This window comes from Acanthaster planci, linkage group LG07 (genome assembly GCF_054643075.1).
Source record: "Acanthaster planci isolate LZ-2023a linkage group LG07, COTS_SCS, whole genome shotgun sequence".
NCBI lineage: Eukaryota > Metazoa > Echinodermata > Asteroidea > Valvatida > Acanthasteridae > Acanthaster > Acanthaster planci.
In genome coordinates this window covers 2,474,805-2,497,325 of record NC_141783.1, presented here as the reverse complement: position 1 = coordinate 2,497,325, position 22,521 = coordinate 2,474,805, and the positions used below count along the sequence as shown (strand labels likewise).

At 41.7% G+C, this 22,521-nt stretch overlaps 1 protein-coding gene across 13 annotated transcripts in view; it reads right to left on the bottom strand.

Moving 5' to 3' along the window:
* cacna1g (calcium voltage-gated channel subunit alpha1 G) overlaps positions 1-22,521 on the bottom strand; it is a 129,285-nt gene that overhangs the window by 53,151 nt on the left and 53,613 nt on the right. For 12 of the 13 annotated variants that reach the window (XM_087139446.1, XM_087139445.1, XM_087139453.1 and 9 more), the window contains 6 exons: positions 19,009-19,101; positions 14,345-15,143; positions 13,167-13,693; positions 4,847-4,998; positions 3,904-4,089; positions 2,071-2,185 (listed from right to left, as the gene is read on the bottom strand). In XM_087139446.1, the coding sequence (XP_086995572.1) occupies positions 2,071-2,185; positions 3,904-4,089; positions 4,847-4,998; positions 13,167-13,693; positions 14,345-15,143; positions 19,009-19,101 (1,872 nt within the window). Of the gene's footprint in view, positions 1-2,070; positions 2,186-3,903; positions 4,090-4,846; positions 4,999-13,166; positions 13,694-14,344; positions 15,144-19,008; positions 19,102-19,475; positions 19,569-22,521 lie in introns of all 13 variants that reach the window. The other variant, XM_087139448.1, reaches the window with a different exon arrangement.

Sequence of the window (22,521 nt, the reverse complement as noted above, 5' to 3'; positions counted from 1 at the left end):
ATCCAGGATTTTCCAAAAGGGGAGGTGCGAACTAAACATTTCAGGGTTCACTGCCGTAAAATTGGGGAGGTTGGGTAACCCGAAGCAGAACTGTTGTTTTTACGCCTCTGACACATTACATTTATGGAGCTTGGTCCCGCCCTCTTCATTTCTTTCCCCTCCCTCATTTTCTTCTCTTTTCATTTATTCACTTCTTTTTTGGGGTGGAAAAAAGGGGGGCGTGCATCACCCCATGCCCCCTGGGATCCTCCCTTGATCAAGAAGAGGGCCTTACATGTTTTCATAGCCGACAATTACTTCATCAATAACTGTGGAAGTGCTTTACTCTGATGTAGAAACATATCACGCAGGAAGAGCATCTTTACCCATCCCCCTCCAACAATTATAGAAACTACCATGATTAGCTAGGCATTTAAACAGACACTAGATTAAACAGATATCTGATGCTGATAATGAAAAAGCCAAAACTGGAGGAAGGAAAAACGTGTTACTTCAACTTTAAAGAAGTGTACAAAATGAGTCTCTCCCTCCATTTCTACTAAAAGGAGACAAAAAATAGGATTTTTGTGATTTGAATACATGTAGGGAAGCTTTCTTGCATCTCCTTTGCGGCAGTCAAAGGGAAAAACTTTAAATTGCTAACAAACATTCCCACATTCATGAGCAAAAGCAGTGATGTCATCTGAGGCAAGAGTAAAAATGGCTCCATAGCTCTGTGTGAAAATAATACATTTTCTTGGAGTAAGTTTGATTTTTTACTTGATTGTAGAGTTAGGTACCTTGATTTGACAATAGTAATGGCCAATGTTTCTTCAAAACTTTGTTGGGAGGTAATTCTGAGGGACTTCTTTATAAGCTCTTTTGACAAGTAGTGCCTTGTCTGACAAGGAAAAATAGCACCCTCTAAATATTTACCGATGAAAGGGTTTTTTGAGAATGAAAAGCAACCACCTTCTTAAATAAAAAGAAGCTTTAATATCTTGTTTGTATTGTTGTCACACACAGTAATGCTCATAAAAACAAAACTGAGCTGGAGGTCCGCTGAATGTTTCCTTTAAATGTTCCTGCTAAAAACACTTCTCAAATCATTTGGCAAAATCTGCTTAAAAACACTCTATTTAGTGAGAGTGGCCCCCGGGCGGAATTCTACAAATGCAGGAATAATGAACATCTACTCTGCCGTCAGCTGAACATCGGGGAGAGGCAATTGCTCCCATCAGGTTGGCATTTGACTCAGATGCTGCTCTGTTGCTGTGGCAACTGGGGGAGGTTACATGATGTCACATCCTGCGCGGCTAGTCATCAACAGCCTCATGTGTGCCCCGGTGCTGCACAGTGAGCTTATGGAATGATACTGTTCGGGCTCCAACACAAACATGTTCAGTGTTGGTTTTTTTCCTGTGTCATGCTTTACTGCTTACTGCATATAGAGGCAGCTTAACTTGTAGTAGTCAGCTTTAAGAACCCAACTCAGGCGTTTAGAGCCTCTTTCCATGTTAGGTACAATCAGACTGCTCGTGACTGCGATCTAATTTGATTGAATTTTGCACATTACAAACCACACCTAAAGCACCACAGTTTAATAGGCAAAGCAGCGCTTAAACAGGCTGATATACATGACTCATTGAGACAATTAGCAATACAGGTAGACGCATTCACAAACTCATCTTAGCTAGCCCAGACTTCCTTCAATATTGAGTTTATGGACAAAGCACTGTTCCTCCGGGTAATGCTTATGGTTAAACCAAATGATCACAGCTCATGTGCACACTGAAAACGTCATAAAGGTAAATTAAGAGGGACTCTCTCTCTCGGAGAGAGCCAATAAAATGAATTCATACATTCGCAGTCACTGGTGTTTCCCCCACCAATATTGCTGCAAGCAGAAGTTAAAGAAATTGTGGAAATTAAAAGCTACTTCTCAAATGCATCCTCTGTCTGATGCCATGACTTTTGAAGTGTGCCCTACATCGACACATTTGCTGAAAATGGCACTGAAATTCTGGGGTATTGATGTGCTGATAACTGACAACAGGAGAGGACACCTGGTTAAGTTAGTATTGAACTTACTTGGAACACTGTGACAAGCGCCCAGAGCAGATTGTCAAAGTTCTTCCTGTCGCACACCTTCACACCGTCCACATATCTACAGAAGTTGCAGCCAAACAAATGCATGCCCAGAATGCTGTGAGAATAAGAGAATTCACATACGTAAGCACAGTAAAAGGGGTCAAACTGCATGTATGGACCCCGGATGGGACCAAGAGAGGGCGCAATTTTCCTAGCAATGGAAGTTCCCGGTTTTGGTGGGAACTGCACTTTGCTGGTTAACGAATGGCTATGCAATACAAGTAACACAGTCGCATCACTACCAACAAAATGAACAGTCCCCACCAACATGGCTCTTTGATTCTCTCTCATGATTCCCACAGTGATCACAACACTATGGTACAACTGCAGTTGGTATCAAGTGAATGTCTGTGTTGAGGTGAAAAGGTTGGTTGTGAGAAGATCTAGGGGGAAGAACAACTTTATGTTGGTTTGCCCTGATCATTTTAGGGCCAATTTCAATCATAAAGTGCACGGAGTACAGATTTTGGCCTGACAGCCAAAATGTAATGCAGCGTGTACTGCTTGTGGCTGACGCCAGCTGTTTGGCGGTTAATGCAGAAATTTGCTTAGTTAACTTTTTCCTGCTTAGTGGCGGCCTGGAACTGTCTTCAGGAGAAAACCTGATCAATAATGCTGTTCAGCACATGGTAACATGCGTCACAGGGACACAGACATCACACAGGAAGCCGTGTGTCTCATGTTACCGACGCATGTAACCGCTCGGGTACCAGGGGAACAGAAATGTGTTACCACTTTGATGATGCTGTTGTCCAAGTGTGAATTGGGAAACTGATGAAAAAGTACACTTAGGTCTTCAGCAGGCTGCTGTCAACAATCAGCACTAATGCATTAAGAGATACTAGCTGGCATCCTGTCAACTTTAAAGGGGTCATGAAATCAATTCTGTGCTTCAACACATTTCAAGCACGTCATAAATTGGGATCTTGTGGTTAGTGGTATGTCTTGAAAGCATCTTATTTCTACATTTTACAATGTCTGTGTCATTTTCTGACACCTGATGGGGGTGCATTTGCGGTAAGGAGATTTTCTGTTAAAATTATGACCCCGAATGTAGCTCCTATGTAAATGTTTACATGATCTATGCAAAAATGTCACTGACGGCTGCTTTTTATATTATAATCAATGAACAAACAGAAACACGAGGACCACTTCAGGGCTGTATAAATTTTCCAAGTAAGTCACAAACATCGGAATTTGTGTTGGTGCAATCACCAACAAGGCTCCGACACACCACCAGGCATGGTAGTATTACAGACAGAAAATGATGGTGAATGGGGCACCGAACTCTTTGGAATTTTTAAGTGTTTTGGATGCTGTAACCAGGCAAGTGTTGGAAACATTTCCACCGCATGGAATGACACTGGCAGACATAATCTAAAATCCAGTCTTGGCCGGATATGTCACAACCAGGATAGATGTGATTTTGGTTAAACGGCAAGACAGTGGATGTGATTTTGAAAAGGCGCTCACACAGGATGTAATGTTTGACTCTAATGACAAAATCCTGGATGTTATTTCTGATACGGATGTGATTTTGGTTGTGTGGATGAGATATTGGATAATCCTGACCAAAATCACATCTAGACAAGTCACCTTTCCATTTCTGCAGAGAAATTACATCAAGGTACATTGTAGTTCAAAAGTCAACCAAAGAGAATGGAGATAGCTCAGAACTGACAGCATCACCACTAAGTGACAATAACCTTCAACAAAATCATCCAAAATTAAAATAGTTTCACACTGCATTGGAAACTTTCACTTTCTGTTTACCTGAAGATGAAAATAAACAGTGAGAGAAGAGAGAAGAACGTGGCAACATTGTCCATGGTCTTGAGCATGATCAGCAGCTGACGTCGTAAGGCCGGCATGAAGCGTACCAGCTTGAGGATCCGCAGCAGGCGGAACGTTCGCAGCACCGACAGACCCCCACCGCCCTGTTGTACTATCTCAACCACACTGCAAAATAGAAGACACCGAGGTTATAGGGTGGTATATGTGACCTCGAGCAGGACCAAGAGAGGATGCAATTTTCCGTGCAACAGAGGCTCCCTCGGTGGGAAATGCACTCCACTGGTTCATCAACAACTATGAAATGCATGTGTTGCGGTCGTGTCACTACAAACAAAATGAATACTCCCCACCAACATGGCTCTTTTCAACCGACGAGGGGGTGCTTCTGCTCAAGGGGATACTGCTCTTTATGACTTAACTTTATCTTTGCGTTTGAGCCTTTGTCTTTTCTTTTCAATCCTTCTGAAACTTTCTACATGTTTTATTTGCTGACAAGACAATGTGAAATTTTTGTTAGGTACACGGTAAGCTACTGCTCTGAAAGATCATTAGATGCTCAAACCCTAGCTCTGTGCTCAATCAGTTCGCCCTTCTACAAACCCAACTTCAGTGTGAAATTTTACACCTTGCAAGATGCAAGAAACATCACCTGAGCCTTAATGTGTCTGCAACGTTTATGTCAATGATGTCACAAGTTTCATCTGTGCTCCAGTCTGCTCATTATCAAAGAAGTAGCACAGTTGAACAGAGGGACAAGTGTGTTAAACTTGAGAGGCAGGATGTGAATTGAACTCGGGCATGCTAGTCTCTTGGTGAAAACAGAGCTGATGTACTGGTACACTGGGCTAAGGTGACAATATGAAGGACATGTAATACGGAAATGATATTAATTATACATCAACAACTGACTGGGTTCTCTCACCTCACAATGACAATGATCCCATCAAAGACGTTGAACCCATTCCGGATGTAACCTACAAAGCCATAGGCCATCAGCTTCAGCAGCATCTCGAGGGCGAACAGGCTGGTGAAGATGCGATTGCTGATCTCCAGGGCTTCTGTCAACTCATCCGGCTGCAGGAGTGTGGAGACAAATAAACAGGAGTAAACAACCTGGAGCTTTTTAGCAAAGTGGGTGAAATCATGTGTCGCATGTTAAAGCTTGTACCACAGTGACCCTATCCACCATATAGTGATAGGGGACCAGGGGGTGACGATCCAGAGTTGAGTGAGTGTCTGCATCAACTGACTATGGCTAAAAGTAGCACATGCCTCTATGAGAAGTGGCCACTGGCTCGCATAGGTGACCATGTTATATCAAGCCACAGCCATAACATGGAGATGCTGTCTTACTCTAGTTGATGTCTCTTGTGTATTCTTCAAGCCACATTATTGGATAGCCTCCGACAGTTACATTTCTTTGCATGAATGCAACCCTGAAAACCTATAGACCCCTTGCAGCTAGTACTATGTAGGGCTAAGAGTTCTATTAACATGGCAAGGAACCATCATAAAAAGGAGAAGTGCAGTCCCTTCATTGCGCCTGACCCACAGGCCATTTCTGAATAATTGAAGTGTAAAAGACTACAAGTCAGGTGTGTCAAACTGGCGACAACAGAAACATCTCTCCCGGGATTTAAAGACAATCACAACCTCGGGCCAATTTAACAGAGCTGCTTAAGCACAGAATTTGCTTAAGCACAAACAAACTTGCTCAATAAACAAAGGTTACCCGTTCAAAATGTGTGATTGTCATGCTAACTAAAAGACAGGTGAATTCCATTCCAAAACAGTTTGCATCACATGGAGTTTTGGCTGGTAACCTGATTTGTTGAGCAAGGTTTTTTTTACATTTGAGCAAATTTTGTGCTTTAAGCAGCTCTATGAAATTGACCCCTGGAGCAGTATGAGCCTGTACACTCGTCACACCACAGGCCCTACTGCTAAAATATGCAGCACCTTGAGCACTCGTACTGATGGATAAGTGCACATTGTTAAACATCCTCTATCCAAAAAAAAAATGTTTAGGTTGTTTGTTGCAGTATGTCTAGGGTGCAACGGATTAATAAATACTGTCTGGGAAAATGTAATTTGTTGAGAATCGTTTCAAACCTGTCTTTCATCAAACTTTATTCTAGACATTGATGGAGAGAATGTTTTAGAACACTTGACTTTTAAGGTGAACCCATCTTGATGTCCAATTACGCTCAATGAAATCTACTTTAAAGGGAAACCAAAATTTCTCTCCTCAGTGCATACAAATGCTTTTGTCACTGCATCACACAAAGATGTTTACAAAAATGGGAAGTAGAACTGATGTAATTGACCGAATGATGATTGCATAAGTTGTTGATAAGTTGTTCTGTTTTTTTTGGTCTGGGAGGGTGGGCAACTCGAGCATCACAACACGCTAAAGTGTGCCACGCGAGAGGCTCACGTCACCTAATAGGGCACTCTCGGCCACTGAAAGCGGCGCGACAGGAAAGACTCTCGCCAGCCTGGGGCATGAATGCTCGATCAGACAGGCCTGGCATTAAGGGCCTCAGTGCTGCCGAAGCGTTGAGAGCTTGCAAAGAAGAATACAATCACTCACTCAGACAGAGGAAACAAACAACCATCCGATTGACAGGTGGCTAAAAAGTAGAAGCACTATCCAAGGCATTTCTCATATTACCACTGAAATCAAAGACACATAATCCACTCTCCTAAGACATAAAATCTAATAGAAATCTCTGTTGTGATAAATTATTAATAATAATTAGTTTCAAGTCACAAAAGTACTCAATCCTTTTAACTGATCTGTTAAAAACGTTAATTTCATTGTTTACTAAGCATTTAGACTGACTAATACAATTTGTATGTTTGGGGTCAGATTTTCTTAATCTTGAGTACAAACTGGAAGTTCTTAATCTTGAGTACAAACTGAAAGTTCATGGCTGCCTTCGCTTCTTGGCTGATAGCTCAATTTTCACATGGAAATGCAAATCTACAAGCAGTACAGAAGTTCAGAGCTTTCCGATGAGATATTTCACACATAGGACAAAAAAGACCCAAGGTGAGTGAAACAGTTAAAAAAAATTAGAGAGATACTCTGAAAGTTATTTTGGGGGATCAAATTTCATTTTGCCATAATTCCCGAACAATGCTGAAATCAATTTAATGTAAATGTAAAAAGCAGGAATCCATTAACTTACGCCAATTTGACACTTAGACTCATATTTTCTACTAGATGTTGAAATAATGAGTTTTTGGCTCAGAAGCAATTTTAAACAAGAAGTTTTTTCTCCTTTTTTTCCCAGCAATGCCAAGCCCACACAGCAAGGTCAGTAAAACCTTAAAATAACTTTTCTTGCCCCTTCTGTCAACCATTCTACTGTTAATGAGTTTACATTTAACAGGAAAAACAGATACCTTTCAAGTCAGAATGGGAAAAACAGATACCTTTCAAGGCAGAATCCAGTCTTGGACAGAAATCTTACAGTATTTATAGGTGTTTGCTGTAGGGATGAGCAACATTGGCAACAAACTAAAAACTGATTCAAACTTTGTAAATGTCTTATGTAATTTTCAGCCGGTGTCTTCTAACTTCCTCGAGTAAGCTCTGCGAGAAAGGCTGGAACTGACAGAAACACCTCTCCATGTACTGTCAGTAAAATTATTGTAACAACTAATACACGAGACAAATGTAAAACAGCACTGAGACTGAATTTAGTGAGACCTGAAATGGAAAATACTTTTGCGACACAACTCCTCACTGCTTTTTTTTTTCTTGTAGGAAAGTCAGTTGACAAGAGTAGCTTTAAAGATGTTGCCATATCAACTTATATAGAAAAACAAAACTAGTAATCCAAAAATAGACAAACAAAAACACAACGAAGTGCGGATTAAACTAACAGCGTTCTTTTATAACCAAAAGTGCCAACTACAATTTCTACAAACTTCAATTGTGCAAGCCAATTACCTTGTCCTAGATTCCGAGGGATCTGTATCACAGTAACGATGCTTTCAACATTTATGTAACACACTCATAAAAAAAGAAGACTCTTAACCAAAGTACAACTGAATGGATTTGTAACTCATTAAATCTATCCGCAAGGGACATATCACGGCTACGTTGTACTGTTGGATTATGGAGCCATATGGCTCGAATAGCTGCAAGAATAACCATTATGTCATTAGTTAAGTAAAAATTATTCAATGAAGAACTTGTACTAAAAAGTGTTCGCTGAGGATAATTGATGACTAAATACTTCAATGATACATGGCAGACATCTGCACCGCCAACGGTAGAATGAATGATTAAAACAAACCTGGTTGACATTCTTACTGGCTCGTACCATCGACAGTCCTAGAAATATTCATCGAGTAACCAATTTGAAGGTCTTCTGTTAATGCAGCCCTTGAATTGTCCACAGTGCCAGTATTTTTTTCCCTCCGGTATAATACTCCTTCAACTTAGTGTACAAGTGCCCCGTCACTGATGACAGAGAGACTGGAAGGACAACTGAATTCCATGTGATCCATGTGCGAAATAATAAAGGTACTTTCCATCATTTGCAGTTATCAAAACAAAAACACTGAAAACAAAACTATTGTTGGAAATGCATACAAGATAGTTTTGGAACTAAACTCCCCATGAAATTTTAACTCTGATAAGCTGTTATTTTGAAAAGAAAATGAGAAAGGGTCATTTTAAAGATGCGTCTAAAGATGCATTTTGGAAAATTGCCGCTGGAAGCAGGTGCAAGCATTGCCACGACACACAACGGGGTTACTTGGACTTGTTGGTTCAGTGCGGGAAATCACGTGGCTGCTTCTTACTAAGACAAAAGAGAATGTCCCAGATACTAAATTTAGATGCAAGTCAAAACATGAATCGGCAACTATTGATCTGAAATTGAAACCCTAGAATATTGTTTTGCTCGAAATACACAGTATCCACTGTGCTCAGACTTTATCAGGTTTGTTCTTATGCATCCCTCTTTAGATTTTGAGTAATTTTGTTGCCTCAAAGAAAAATGATGCACAAAGGACAAATGATGGACTGAACCTTTAACACAACTATGTTACAGATTAGTGAAGTTACTCAAAATTGCATAGTTCATGGGCCTGATTCATGTCTGAGCAGTGTGTGCATGCTGAGACACTAGTCAGGCACATGGAGTGTGTCCTCTCAATGAAATCAGTACTTAATTAAAAGAAAAAAAGGCACAGAAATTGTTTTGCATTGTTCAAGCACGGAGCCAATATCATATGATACAAGTGCTCTGTCCATATGTTACTCTTCTGGTATTTTCATTCAACTGCTCTACTGAAATTGATGTGAAATCTTGGCTTGGCTCGTTCGAAATATTAAAGTACATGTATCAAGACTTGTATCCAGGCAGGAACGCAAAAACCCCTGGGAGAACATAAAAATCATATTGAAATCGGAGGCTTTGGGACTTTTTAAGTAGCTTTGGTCTGTGAAAAGCAGACCTTTTTTGTAATTCCTTTTTTTTTAAAGGAGGGAAAGCAAAATGTAGTCCCTGGATCCTGCTGGATAAAACAATTATTTAAATATACATGCAACATGAAATGATGTGCTTGTATCCCTGGGAGCTTGGTAATCTTCCATGTCCAGACAATCTTGCTCCACACGAGCGTAATCACGGGTTGCGTAGCCTTGCCTCAGATCAAAGATCAACGTGCGGGATGCGCGGCTGGCGAAAGCAAACATCGAGTCTGCAATAATGATGCGCTCCAATTAACGCAGGTAGGAGGTCAAGTAGAATAGACAACCGCTTCAGGGGTGCACGCCGGCGGAAGAGCAATGGGGCTGCGGATGGTAGTTGTGTGCGTTTAGCAACAGTGTTCTGTTGTCTAGGCTACCGAGCCATAATTGATGACTAGATTTTCGATAAGCATGGAAGGGGACAGGCAGGTTTGTGTGGTATAAGGAGTAAAGAGATTGTTGATGTCAGCCACCTTTCAGGTAACTGCTTTTGTTATGGAGGGATAGTACAAAAGGTCTACCCATGTACTTACTTTACAAAAACGAGCTGTCTGCATCATTTTGCATGCTGGCTATCGCGACCATTCTGCTCCGTTATTTGCTAAACTAAACCTGTTGCAATGTAACCATTTATACAAACTTAATCTGGGAAAATTCATGTACAAAGTTATGCACAATTTACTCCCTTCTAGTTTGAACTCTTGTTTTAATTTAGCGTCTAACATCCATAATTATAATACTCATAGCAGCATAAAGGGAAACTCGTTTGTCGAATTGAACAGAACGTCACTGGCCAAGAACGATGTTATTCATCAAGGTACATTGTACTGGAATGGGCTCTCTCAAATCATTACTTCTTTATCTGTGTTTGCTAGAAATCTAACAACTCAGTTGCTGGGCTCATATTCTTAAATCATATTTATTTGATATAAAAATGATACATTATGTAATGTTGCTCAAGTAAATGGCCATGTACTCAGTACTTGTGAATCATGTTTGCTTATTGTAAAGAATGACAGCATTGAAATAAATGTTTCATTCATTCTTCATTCATGTGTATCCCTGTTCAAGGAACCAAAGCTCTTTCCGGTAAAAAAAGTATTAGCACAGTAATCCTCATGAGAAGCAGACTATGTAGTGCTAATTTGAAAGTCAATTCACATTTGGCATGAACAGAGTTGACTTGCATTCAACTGTTGTGAATATGAAGTGATAATACCGGTTATGTCACTGGTTTTCATTACAGTACATTTATATAGCAAGTTCGAGTGATGACTATACTTAACTATAGTTTGACTAATACTGCCTGAACGATGGATGGATGGGACCAACTATCGGACCAGGCTCTGGTTGCACGGCTGGTGATCAATAGCCTATTTCATTTATCATTGCAGAAGGAACCATTCACATGAAAATAACTGTATGAGATTTCAATTACCATGTACACTAATGGTGAAATGTGAGCAACAACGAGGGTCATTCGAGCGTAATTGAATTGCACATGCGCATTGTTAATAAGCAATCGACAACTGGTCGGACCATCCGCTCCAAATTGAAGCGCACCCCAAAGTAGCAAAAGAAAGACAGATGGTGGTAAGTTTTCCAAGCGGGTCGTATATAAAGACCCTACATTCTGGAATAAATCTGTCGTGTGTACTCCGTGGCAAATGCACCACTGATCTCTCCTCCATCATAAACGCGCGGTTATGCGGTTAGTACCAAAAAACCACAACCTCTTTTGTTCCACTCGGAGCGGATAGTTCGCACCTGAACTTGCCCATTCGTGCGACAGGTTTCATGCGACAAATTATGCGCAGAAATGCGTTGTGTTCCTGAAAGTATAACATTCAAATGCTAAAATTTCAACAAAACATCCATGTACTTTCAAATCACCCTAATGGCCCAGGGCACTGCACAAGATATTCACAAGTTTCCAACGCAATTAAGAATGGACTAACTTGTGCACCATTTTATATGGACTGAGTGTTGGCAAACACACTAGAAAGCATGTTATTACATCTTGCCTTCGTGGGATGCCATTGTAGGAATTCACACTTCTTGACAAACAGGTATCTATATGAGCGATGAAACCCAAGAAGACTCTATTTACCAGAAAACGGACTTGTGCATGTAACACAGGGAAAGAACTCAGTGCAAACAACAAGAGGTCTTTTCCAAAACACCCAGTGCTACATCTGACATACTGTCATTTGGAGGCAATTTGAAGTTCACTCTCGCTAAAGAGATCAAGACGGAAGCGATGTCACATCCATCTGCAAGTGCAGTCTTTTCTTGCAAGGTCACAGAGTACAGCCATTATAAACGAATGCATTTTTTCACGTGTTTCGAGAGACAATACAAACAAGTGCTGTATCGTCGTAACACGAGGAACATGATGCATTGTCAGTAGCACCGTGGCTGCCACCTGTCAAACTGAATTGCTGATGAGGAACAGACCCTGGGATTTCCCCGTATAGAAAATTCGAAACAAGTTGAATGTTTAACATTCAATGATGGATTGACAGCACTGCCAACTGATCCATCACATTCAGAAGACACTGCTGAGATTGGAGGGCAGGATTGAGAATGCGCTTGGATTGGTTGAAGCAAAAGTAAATCATGCATATTCATGACACGCACATGACATTGGGATAATTTCCTCCATGGTCCCTGATAACTGTCATCCAGTAACTTCCCGTTCTCCGTCAGTGAATGAGAAAGGAGCCTACTTTTCGAACTAGCAACAATCTGCTTACGAGGTGACAGACAGAGTGGGCTGGCTTTTTTAAACATATGTATGCCCAGTATGTACACCTGGCTATGAAATATAGATGACCATGCACCCTGAAGTACATGTATGTAAAGATAACCACACAAACTGATGACCTATCCATATTGCTTTCATCCGACAGGAAACAAGCACAATAGGAATTGCAGATGGCCCAATCAGCCATAACCAGAACGAATAAACACACCCGTTACACACCCTAATGGTAGAACATGCACATGTGTAGCCATGTCGTGAGCCAATTAAATTTCAATTGCACTCGCTGCCTCCGCGTCTCCATTTGAGGAGAGAAGTGCTCACTCAGGCTGCCTGCTCTCAGTGCAAACATTTCCATACATGTGCGCTGCCCTTTCAAGACATCAGAATCGCCGCTCTTTCCATCAATGGATATCGATTGCTCCCCCCCCCACACACATCCTTTGGGTGCTGGTGCTCCCGTAGTTAGTTTACCGATAATTTTCAGATCAATATTGTGACTGAGATGGAAGGCCCGTTTGTGGCATTCAAATAAGAAAGTTCTTAACTTTAAGCTTGTATTTGTAGAGCTAAGTAAAAATAAATACATGTAACCCCACAGACAACTTCATTTTTGATTTAACAGAATTAAACACCACAGTCTTATTATAATGGTCAGTTATAATAATTTGTTTTTCGTAAGTTCAAATGTAGATGTGTTAATTTCATAGCAGAGCAAAACATGAAGCTGTTATTCATATTACCTTCAGCCGTGTTCTATACAACTGAAATTCATGCACAGTACTCCTGGCTAAAGCTGGAACATTTTGGATAAATCCTTCGATTTTTCAGCAGAATACTCTGACTTGGTACAGTTCCAGTATGTGTACGTATCGCTTGTGAGGAGTATCTTACTTACATACATGTCAGAGAAATGTAGGAGGAAAGCTAAGGTAAACAGTGAGCACTATGGGAGAATGTGGGGGAAACTGATGATGTGCTTACCTGATTGTGAAATTCAATACCCATGCTGAGGGTGTTGACGAGGATGCAGATGAGGATACTGCGCATGAAGTATTTACTCTCCACGATCTCCCCAATCTTATCGGACACCTTGCGGTAGAAGGATTTGCAACCCGATCCACCAAACTTGAGGTTTCCTTTCTGCTCTTCCTCGTAGTCGGAATCGTCAGCGTCGGAGTCTTCATCGCTTTCCAAGTCTGACTCTGTCCAGTCGTAATCGTTGTGGCCTTCTGGGCAGGTGTGGGGGCAGGTGTGCGACCCGCGGGATGGGCATGGGGAGTGGGTAGGGCAGGAGGAGTGGGAGGGACATGGGGTGGACGGACGGCATGGCGTGTGGACCGGGCAGGGCTGGTGGACGGGGCAGCCAGCCGAGTGGATGGAAAGACACGGAGAGGGCGGGGCAAGGTGCGGGTGGCCCCCGGGGTAAGAAGAAGGAGGATGGGTGAGGGGTGGGGCTGACAGCCGCTGCGCTAAAGGTGGGTGAGCGCCTGCAGGAGCAAGGCCATCCCCTGGAGTGAAAAGAGCATGTGAACCATTGAACTGAAAAATACAGAGGTTCTGGCAAGCCTACTGGGCACACTGTGGAATTCAGGGAAATAGGCAAAAACTATGATCACATCAATGTCTTGAAAAGCATAACAGACATCATGCAGAATTCAAAGAACAACTTCAGCCAAATTGAAAGTGCAGGCACGGGAAACATATCTTACATCCTACATATCTCTTCTCATTTGAGTGTGCACCAAAGTGTACAGGTAGAGGCCAAACTAAAAATGAAATCATAAGAAGCCAAGCTGTGGGCAGGCCATTTTACCTCATGCAATCACTGGAAGGTTCGACTGATTGTCCTTACACCAGCTCGCCCGCTCAAGGGGGAAAGTATCAATTTGGTTTGTTTTCATTTGTAAAAATGATCATCACTTATCACTAAACCGGACGATGCAAGCAGGAACTAGACAACTGGAAGCCTGTTGTTACCAACTCATCAGCAGCATGATTAAACATGAAACAAACTTCCGCATTTGTCTCAATAGGAGTCAATGTGGCTTCAGTTGCACTTTTGTTCACCAGGAATGCCGGGTGAAATTTCTGAAGACTCGGCAGTCTTCCTACAAGTTTCCTTTTTTTTTTCATTTGCCTTTTTCTTCGGCGAGACTTACCACTGATTTTATTGCCGTTCTTGACTGGGGGTAGTTTACTGTATTTATTCAGTGTTTCACCCAGACATACGTCCTTCCAGCGTTCTTGGAGCTTATTGGGAGGCACGTCCGTCATGCTATTCAATGCTGTCTCGGCAGTCAGTTTGGCCAAGGCGGAGCTGGGCCTGGCATCCTTAGAATTTGTGGTGGGATAATTGATGGAGGAGGCCCGGTGGATGGACAGGGTGGTCACTACGTGGTGGTGGGGGGACGACTTACAGCGAGACCGGCTGGGTAAGGGTTCTAAGCGGGAGAGGTTCTCAGTGCAATAGGTGATAGAGTGCAGCGAATCGACACTGGGTCCTAAGCTACCATTGGCTGACGGCACTACGAGCCGGTTCTGTCGGGTGGGCGAGGAGCCGATATCACTGTTTTCGGGACTGGCCCTGGGCGCCTGCGGGCTGTTGCTCCCAAAGTGGTAATGGTGGTGGTGGTGGTGGTGGTGGCAGTGCACATGCACGGACTTGGTCCGGCGCTTTTTGCGGCGTAACGAAATGGCAGGCATCACTTTGCGTTGCCGCTTCCCCCGGATACCTTTGTGCCAGCGCCGGACCTTCCGCTTGACCTTCCGCACCAGGTGGCCGATGTATTTCAGGATCTCATCGTAGCAGCTGCCTGGCTCGCTGTTGCTGGCCAGCGTGCTGGTAGAGCGGAATCGCTTCCGCTGCTCCGCCATCAACTTGCTCTCTCTTTGCTTTGTCTCGGAAAATTGAGTTGCTATGACTACTAGACACAAATTTATCAGGAAGAAGGCACCAATCTGCAAGCAAACAGGGGGGGAGGGGTTATTTGTCATGATCTGTTCTAATAAAATTTGTAAAAGCAAACAGAGAACAAAGCATGCTCTAGAGTACAAGTTCCACTGTAACTGGGAAAATGTCTTTATAACTCCTGCTTTAAGGCAAAGCCAAGATGCAACACAAAGTTTACCATAAACTAAACTCCTTTGATAAATTGATTCTCAATTGTTTGTATTATTCACAACAGTGCATATGCCAAAAATCAATACAGTTTCCATCTATGTTTCATTTCATTCATATTTATCTTCTTCCAGAATGCCAAAATATCACATTTAAGGTTTTCTTTGACAACTAAATACATCGTTCAATGATAAAGCTCTTCCATCGTTTTCTCAACATGGTAGTTAAATTGAGCAGAAGGGTTAGAGAAATTGAATACAAGGAAGAGACAAGGAAAGGAAGCCAGGAAATAAGTGACAAATGAGTGAGAGAGATCACAAGTCAAGTGAGAGAGTAATGCATGCAGTAGAGTTGCAACCTCCGTGTATGGACAAGAGAGGGCACTGCGTAACTTAACAGGACAGCTGGTTCATGTTACAGACTTAACTACTATCTGCCGGGTGGATTTCTCTTGAGTGGGATGTAATGGCGGGACCTTTTCAAGATTTTCAGTTTTCAAAATTCTTCAAAAATTCATGTGTTCATTTACTGGATGTGGACACCCATACGAATGACTCTCTGGTAGATACTCTAATCTGTCAGGCAACCTTCTTTGATGCCCGAGTATTCAGCCCAGGCCTGCAGCCCTGTAAAAGAGAGCCCAGAATTGTGTGATGTTGCATAATTTCCTTTGTTCCGGTGAATGCCAGTAGCGTCTTTTCATACGCAACTGGATTAGCGAGCAGCGGCGCTGTGTCACTCATCAATGGGGCCCTGGAGCACCTTTGTCTGCGGTGCCAATCCATGGGGGCACTATGCCCAAAACAATGGTATACTGTTTCAAAACAGTGCCGGATTACCATCGAAAAATGGAAGTTGAAAAATGATGGCAATTCCCAGCAGCAGGTCCTTTGTTCCGAGTACAGTCTGGTTTATTACACAGACCGGCTCTTTTGTCCAAAACCGGGCACCCCGGCTCTCCGTACAAACGCACGGTGCCCGAAACCAGGCTCCCCAGAAAGAAGGGGTTAACCACTTGCTGCCGGGGTTTCCGGTACCAGACACATATGCTTTATATGCGTGGCCAGGGTCTCTGAAATCTGACAAAGAGAACTGGGCCCTGTAACAAAAGACCATACTTGGAACAAAAGACCAGGCTGCTGAGATTTACCAACATTTTTTCACTCTCAATAGTGGAGATAATCCAGCCTTGTTTTGAAACAGTTTACCACGGTTTGGGGGATTTAGCATGAGTGGATTACCAATGGGGACAAAAGTGCTCCACCACCGCAGCGATGAGCCACACAGTACATGTACCACTGCACACTAATCTGGCTCCAATTGAAAAGAAGTCAGCAGCGCAATGTTACGCAACATCGCACAATCTGGGCTCTTTTTTGAAGGCTGCAGGCCTGGCTGAAATACTTGGGCATCAATAGATTTTGTCTGTCAGATTAGAGTAGCCACCAGACAGTCATTTGTGTGGGTATAAATGTCCATTAATTGAAATAATGAATTTCTGAAGAACTTTGAAAACTGAAAATCTTGAAAATGTCCCCTTTGTGTGCACTGCATTTTTCAAACTACCCAGCAGCAAGTGGTTAAATAGTAAACGCAATGCATCATGTCAGCCACTGTTCATGCATTATGACTCTACTCTTGCACACTGTATAATGACTTCTGCCCACAGTTTCAGGGTTGAGTTAGGTGCCATTAAAACTAGGTTGGTTTCAGTAGGTACTGTTGGTCTGTAGGTATTTTAAGCCAAAGTTGTATTTTGATTGATATTGGCCAAATATAAAGGTCTTCTTAGCAAACTGGAGCTAAGAACACACTTCTATTGTTGTCCACATACTTGGACAACTATAGAAGGAGCCTAAACACATAACAAGGATATTATGCAATTTCATTTTGAACTGAGATGACGACCAATATTAAGGTGATTACAGGATTTTGCTGATTTTTGAAAAATTTTGATAACAGCTCTCAGCACTCAAGAAATTGTGTAATATCGGATTAATTTTATTTCATTTGTGGGGTAAATGGTCATCAGAAAACACGGATATTTGGAAGTTATACTTTGACCTTCTGAGCAGTTTGATCTTCAATAATGACGCCATTATTGCTAGGGGGATAGCTTGGGATGCTACACAAACTGTGTGTGTTTGACAGACAAGTTGGCCACAGTTTGCCCCAACTTCATTTCCGTGGTGTCCAGCAGTGCACCCAAAACACTTAGCCCACCGGGATGAGGGGCTAGTTTTCCCTTTGTTTTTGAACGGGGTTCTTTTCCTGAAATAATGGTCTTCTGGCCACTGTTACCCGTCTTGGTAGGTTACATTAATCTTGTCTTATGTTACCCAGCTGAATGCGTACCAGCATGCAAGCAGCAGAGCCGTTTGGGCTATTGTGCCAAGAATCTACCAGAGTGTCAAAACCTCTCTATGACTTTTTGTAAGCATGGTGTAGACTAAAGATATGCCAAGGCCTATGTCCCTAAGCAAGGCAGTCACCCACAATCTGCTACTGCCCTTAGCCCATTTCTGCATGAAAGGGAAGTGTGCTACATGTGATAGGTGTAAGGAGCAAATATGCACATAGTTCTTGCTACCCTGGTGCCCCATTCTCTGAGAAGCCGAGATCGAAGAAGTTAGAACTTGTTACATGAAAAGCAGAGGCCTCAAAGCCCCGCAAACAGCAGGCAGATGTTAAGAAACTGCCCCCCCCTTTTTTCAAACAACAATTTCAAGATCAGGCGCAGGAATGGTTGAATGATAAAATCCAATTTTGAAAAGTGCCACAGGAGGCTTGGTACTTGGTGACTGGAATGACCACTGTGGAAGATGGTGTCGATTTATGAACAGTCTTCTTTTAATTGTGCCAATGGCATTCCCAATTTAATGTGAGCGGTGCTGCAAAAGGGAAAGCAAGTGTCAAGATGTGGAAAGTGCAGAGTGTGTTAAAGTTTGCAATACACCAAGACGGAGGGGGACAAGATGGACGTGTGATGTTGAACAGTCAAAGAAAAATTAGGGCACAAACTTGGCTTTGGATTACACAGCCTTTTGGCATTATGGGCACTGCATGACATTCGCCATACATGATCGCTATCCAATACAAAAATATTTGTGCAAAGCAGGGACTTTGATTTGACTAGGCCAAGGCACCAAAGAAAACTACAAGCATGTATTGTCCATGTAAATAATTTCGATGTGTTTTAGCACTTCCAACCCCCCCCAAAATCTTTACACTAAGTAGAGTGCCCATACTTACAACAGAATTTGACAAGACCAAGTAGCAAACCGCAGGTTATAGATTTTATCTAAAGGAAAAGTTTAATGGAACAGAAGATATACACCTGAAGCCCTCCCCCAAGAAAGAGCAACATAATTTGAAAGTACACAACTGAATACAAATTTGAAATGTGTGAATGAAATTCTCTAGAACAACTAACAAAGAACTGGATGGATGTAAAACACCTAAATATCTACACATAAAAAAAGAAGACATGTACACTGTATGTAAAAGTAGCAAAGCAAATGATATGCAGAATTGAACTTTGGTGGGAACCAGCAAGGAGCAGGAGACATATGGCGACTTTGAAGAAACTCTACCAAGTACAGCAAGAAAAAAAAAGAGGCAAACAGCGAGTAACAGAAAAGTCCAAAAAGTCGGATGAAAAATCATTGGGAGAGGCCCAGAGAATGGTGGTTGATGTATACTTACTACAATGAGTACGAAAAAATACGCCCAACTCCAAAAACTATGCACATCTTGGATATGATACATGATATCCGTCCAGCCCTCTAAGGTGATGACCTGGCCGGCATTAACGGGGAATCCGTAGGGAGAGGGTGGTATCAGAAAGGAATGTGAACAAAATACAAAAATACCGATGATGTATGGTTAAGAGACGACAGCGAGCTCCAAAATGGCATGCTTTCACAATGGTGGGTCTGATGTGATTATCGGGGTGCTGCCGAGCTCAGAACAGAGCTCGGTTTTACGTACGCCGGTCCCCTCCCCGGTTACACACACAAATGAAGGCTCATGCAGGCCGGGCACCAGCTTCTGGTTTTTATAAATCTGGTTGAGGCATGCATGAGATGTCGAGAGAGTGGAAGGAGGGTGGGGGGGGGAGAAAATGGGAGGCGGTCCACATTCCAAAGGGGGAAAAGTGTCAATCTACTTACAACAATCAACAACATAAAATAGATCCACACCCACTGGGAGTGAACGTCTTGCAGATAATACTGTATTTCTACCCAGCTTTCTAAAGTGATAACCTGAGAGTGAGAGAAGCAGACAGCTTGATAGAGAACACCAAGAAACATCCAACCAAAAAACAAACAAACAAAAACAAACAGATGGGACAAGGGGAACAAGTAATGACTTAAGCAAACAAGGAGGAACCACATTTTTATGGTCCTGAAACAGCTCCACCATGTCAGGACTTTTCAGAACGTCCTCTTGTTAAGAGTTTGAGAAAATTTCCTGGACCTTTAGCAAAATGCCTAATATAGCACAGCCCAAGGGGGGGTGGATACAGAGTGATAGAATGGATCACAAATGCAAAACTGGGATGGTTAAAATATTCCCATTCAGAGCTTATGTTACTATTTTTACACATATCTGACTATCCTCTTTCAGCAATTCATGATCAAAAATTCTGCTTTTGAACCGGCCAAAAAAAACCCCGAGTTAAACGCTGGAAAACTTCAGATTTCTTGCCCCACTTTTTTTTTATCAATGACAAGACAAATACAAACACATAAAAGCACACTGTAACCCAAAACCAAATAGGGATGGGACACAAATCTAAAGATACACAGAGAAGTTTTAAGCACAAAATAAAAGAAAGGCAAATACAAATCAACATATTCAAGTTCAGAGATTAAAATGAAATAAACATTACTGGAGTGATTCAACTTCAAAGTAAACATGTGTGAAAATGATTGCATTGAAGAGTTGATTTCACTTTCTCAGGTGTCATGTTGAATTCAAAAACCAAAGTTCTGCAAATGACTTTTGACCTGAAAATGTTCAGACAATAAAATAAACATTCGACCTTATCCATTCTTATAAAACAGAGAGTACAGGGAAAGTACATGTATCCATCCCGAGCTGAAGTGCGCCCCCATTTGGCGAAAGAAAGACAGGTGGTTACAAGCGGGTTCTTGCATGCGTTGTGTTTACGCAAAGACCATACATGCCGTAATAAATTAGTTCTGCGTACTCAGCGTGCTCCGCGTCAAATGCGCATGTACACGCGTGCCTCATAGACGCCTATGCGATGAGTACCAAAAACATACACCTACTTTTGTTCCGCTTGGAGTGGATTAGGGCACAAACAAAATTTTAACTTAAGAGATTCAAAAGACATACACAATATGGATACTGGTGCTCAAAAAAAGAGATTCATTTGGACAAAGGTCCACAGGGATTCATAAAAAGAAAAGTATGATCAGGAAATCCACAATAACAACTTCTGTATAATAGAAATGGGACTAAAATGAATCACGTTCATTCTGGTTAAACAATGTGAATTTCGGATTGAAGTGTGACTAATTTCAACAACTCCTGTGAAAAATGATTGAAGACGGTAATGCTAAAGAAGAAAAAAAAAAGAAAGAAAGAAAAGTGACTGATATCAGTAAAGTTTCCACTTTTCTCTTGCCTTTCTGTCCATTTCTTGTGAAGTCAAATTAAATTTGTCAGTTCAGAAAGTGGTAAAGACTTCTTCTCCCGAATCAATGCAATTTTCTCTTTGAATTTAATCCCTCCTTATGGAATTAAGGAGTTAAATTCTCCTCAGTTTGTATTCTTTAAATCTCTTCATGAAATTACAAATTCAGTTATTGCATTTCACCCTTTCCAGGACGAACTTTAATTCCCAATCATTTCATGGTAGAGCTTGGATGTGGACAGTGGACTTACAAATGTTTTCTCACGTTGCGACCAATTGAAATCACGGCTCAATAATTAGCATTATTGATTGTAGCCAGTGGCAGACCCAATGAATGCCAACATGGTCTTTATGGATGGGAATGGAGCGTTTGCCAGCTGTATGCTAGCTGGTCTCTGATTGGCTTAATCGGTCAGTCGTTAAGGTCACGACAAAGTCCAACGATTCTCCATAATACATTACGCTGCAAAGACTACTTTGTCCATGACACAGGGTAATTATCCCAAGGCGTCTTCTTTGGCACTCACTCCCATTTAGATTGTCTCCCCACGTAAATGAAACACCTGGTCTGACTTCACAGAGAGTGGGTCTGATCCAGTCGTTGTGTGTGTTATTCCTTGCAATTAAATTATCATAACTTCGTCCCTCCAAATTCTTTGCGCACTATTCAATTAAGAAGAGTCCATATCATGAGATCACTTCTTCGGTACCTTATTATAATAATTCTACAAAATACTGCATTATTTAGGCCCACATTTTGCGAGCTTTATGTATTAAGCACTTTCCCACTCAAACGACTTTTGTAAAATTTGGCCACCAAGAACAGATGTTCCCCATGAGAGTATTAGGCAATTGAAATCATTTGGAGAAGAATTTTTTAAATTGTATACGCACAAGAACTTGGCGACCAAACTGAGATTATACACATATTCATATCCAATAATGTCTCATTACGTCTAGAAAATAAATGCAGAGATCAAACATGTACATGTAGTTGTACATACAGAAAAACACTAAGCTCCTAATGTCTTTATACACATGCAGACTGTAAGCGACTTGGGGTCAGCTGGGGCCAATGTCATAGAGCTGCTTAAGCACAAAATTTGCTTAAGCGGGAAAAAAATTTTGCTTAATAAACAAAGGTTACCAGCTCAAACTCTATCTGATTGTCATGCTAACCAGAATGCAGCTAAATACGATCCCAAAACAGTATACATCACATGGAATTTTGGCTAGTTACCTGATTTATCAAGTAAGGTTTTTCACGCTTAAGCAAATTTTGTGCTTAAGCAGCTCTAAGAAATTGGCCCCAGCTGGTTGGTGAGGTTTTCTGAAATTTTTCTAACCCTGAACTTTGCACATTTGTGCAGTGTGCACAACTGTATGCAGTGGGTGCATGCATATATGCACAACCAATGATGCATGAAAGAGATTATATCCTCACCATGGCAACTCATTGCTCGTATGCTAATTTGCACTAACAAATGTCATATTTGTGATTAAGTCCAGACAGACAGTGTAAGGCTGGTAGCAGAGGTTTATACATGTAGCTA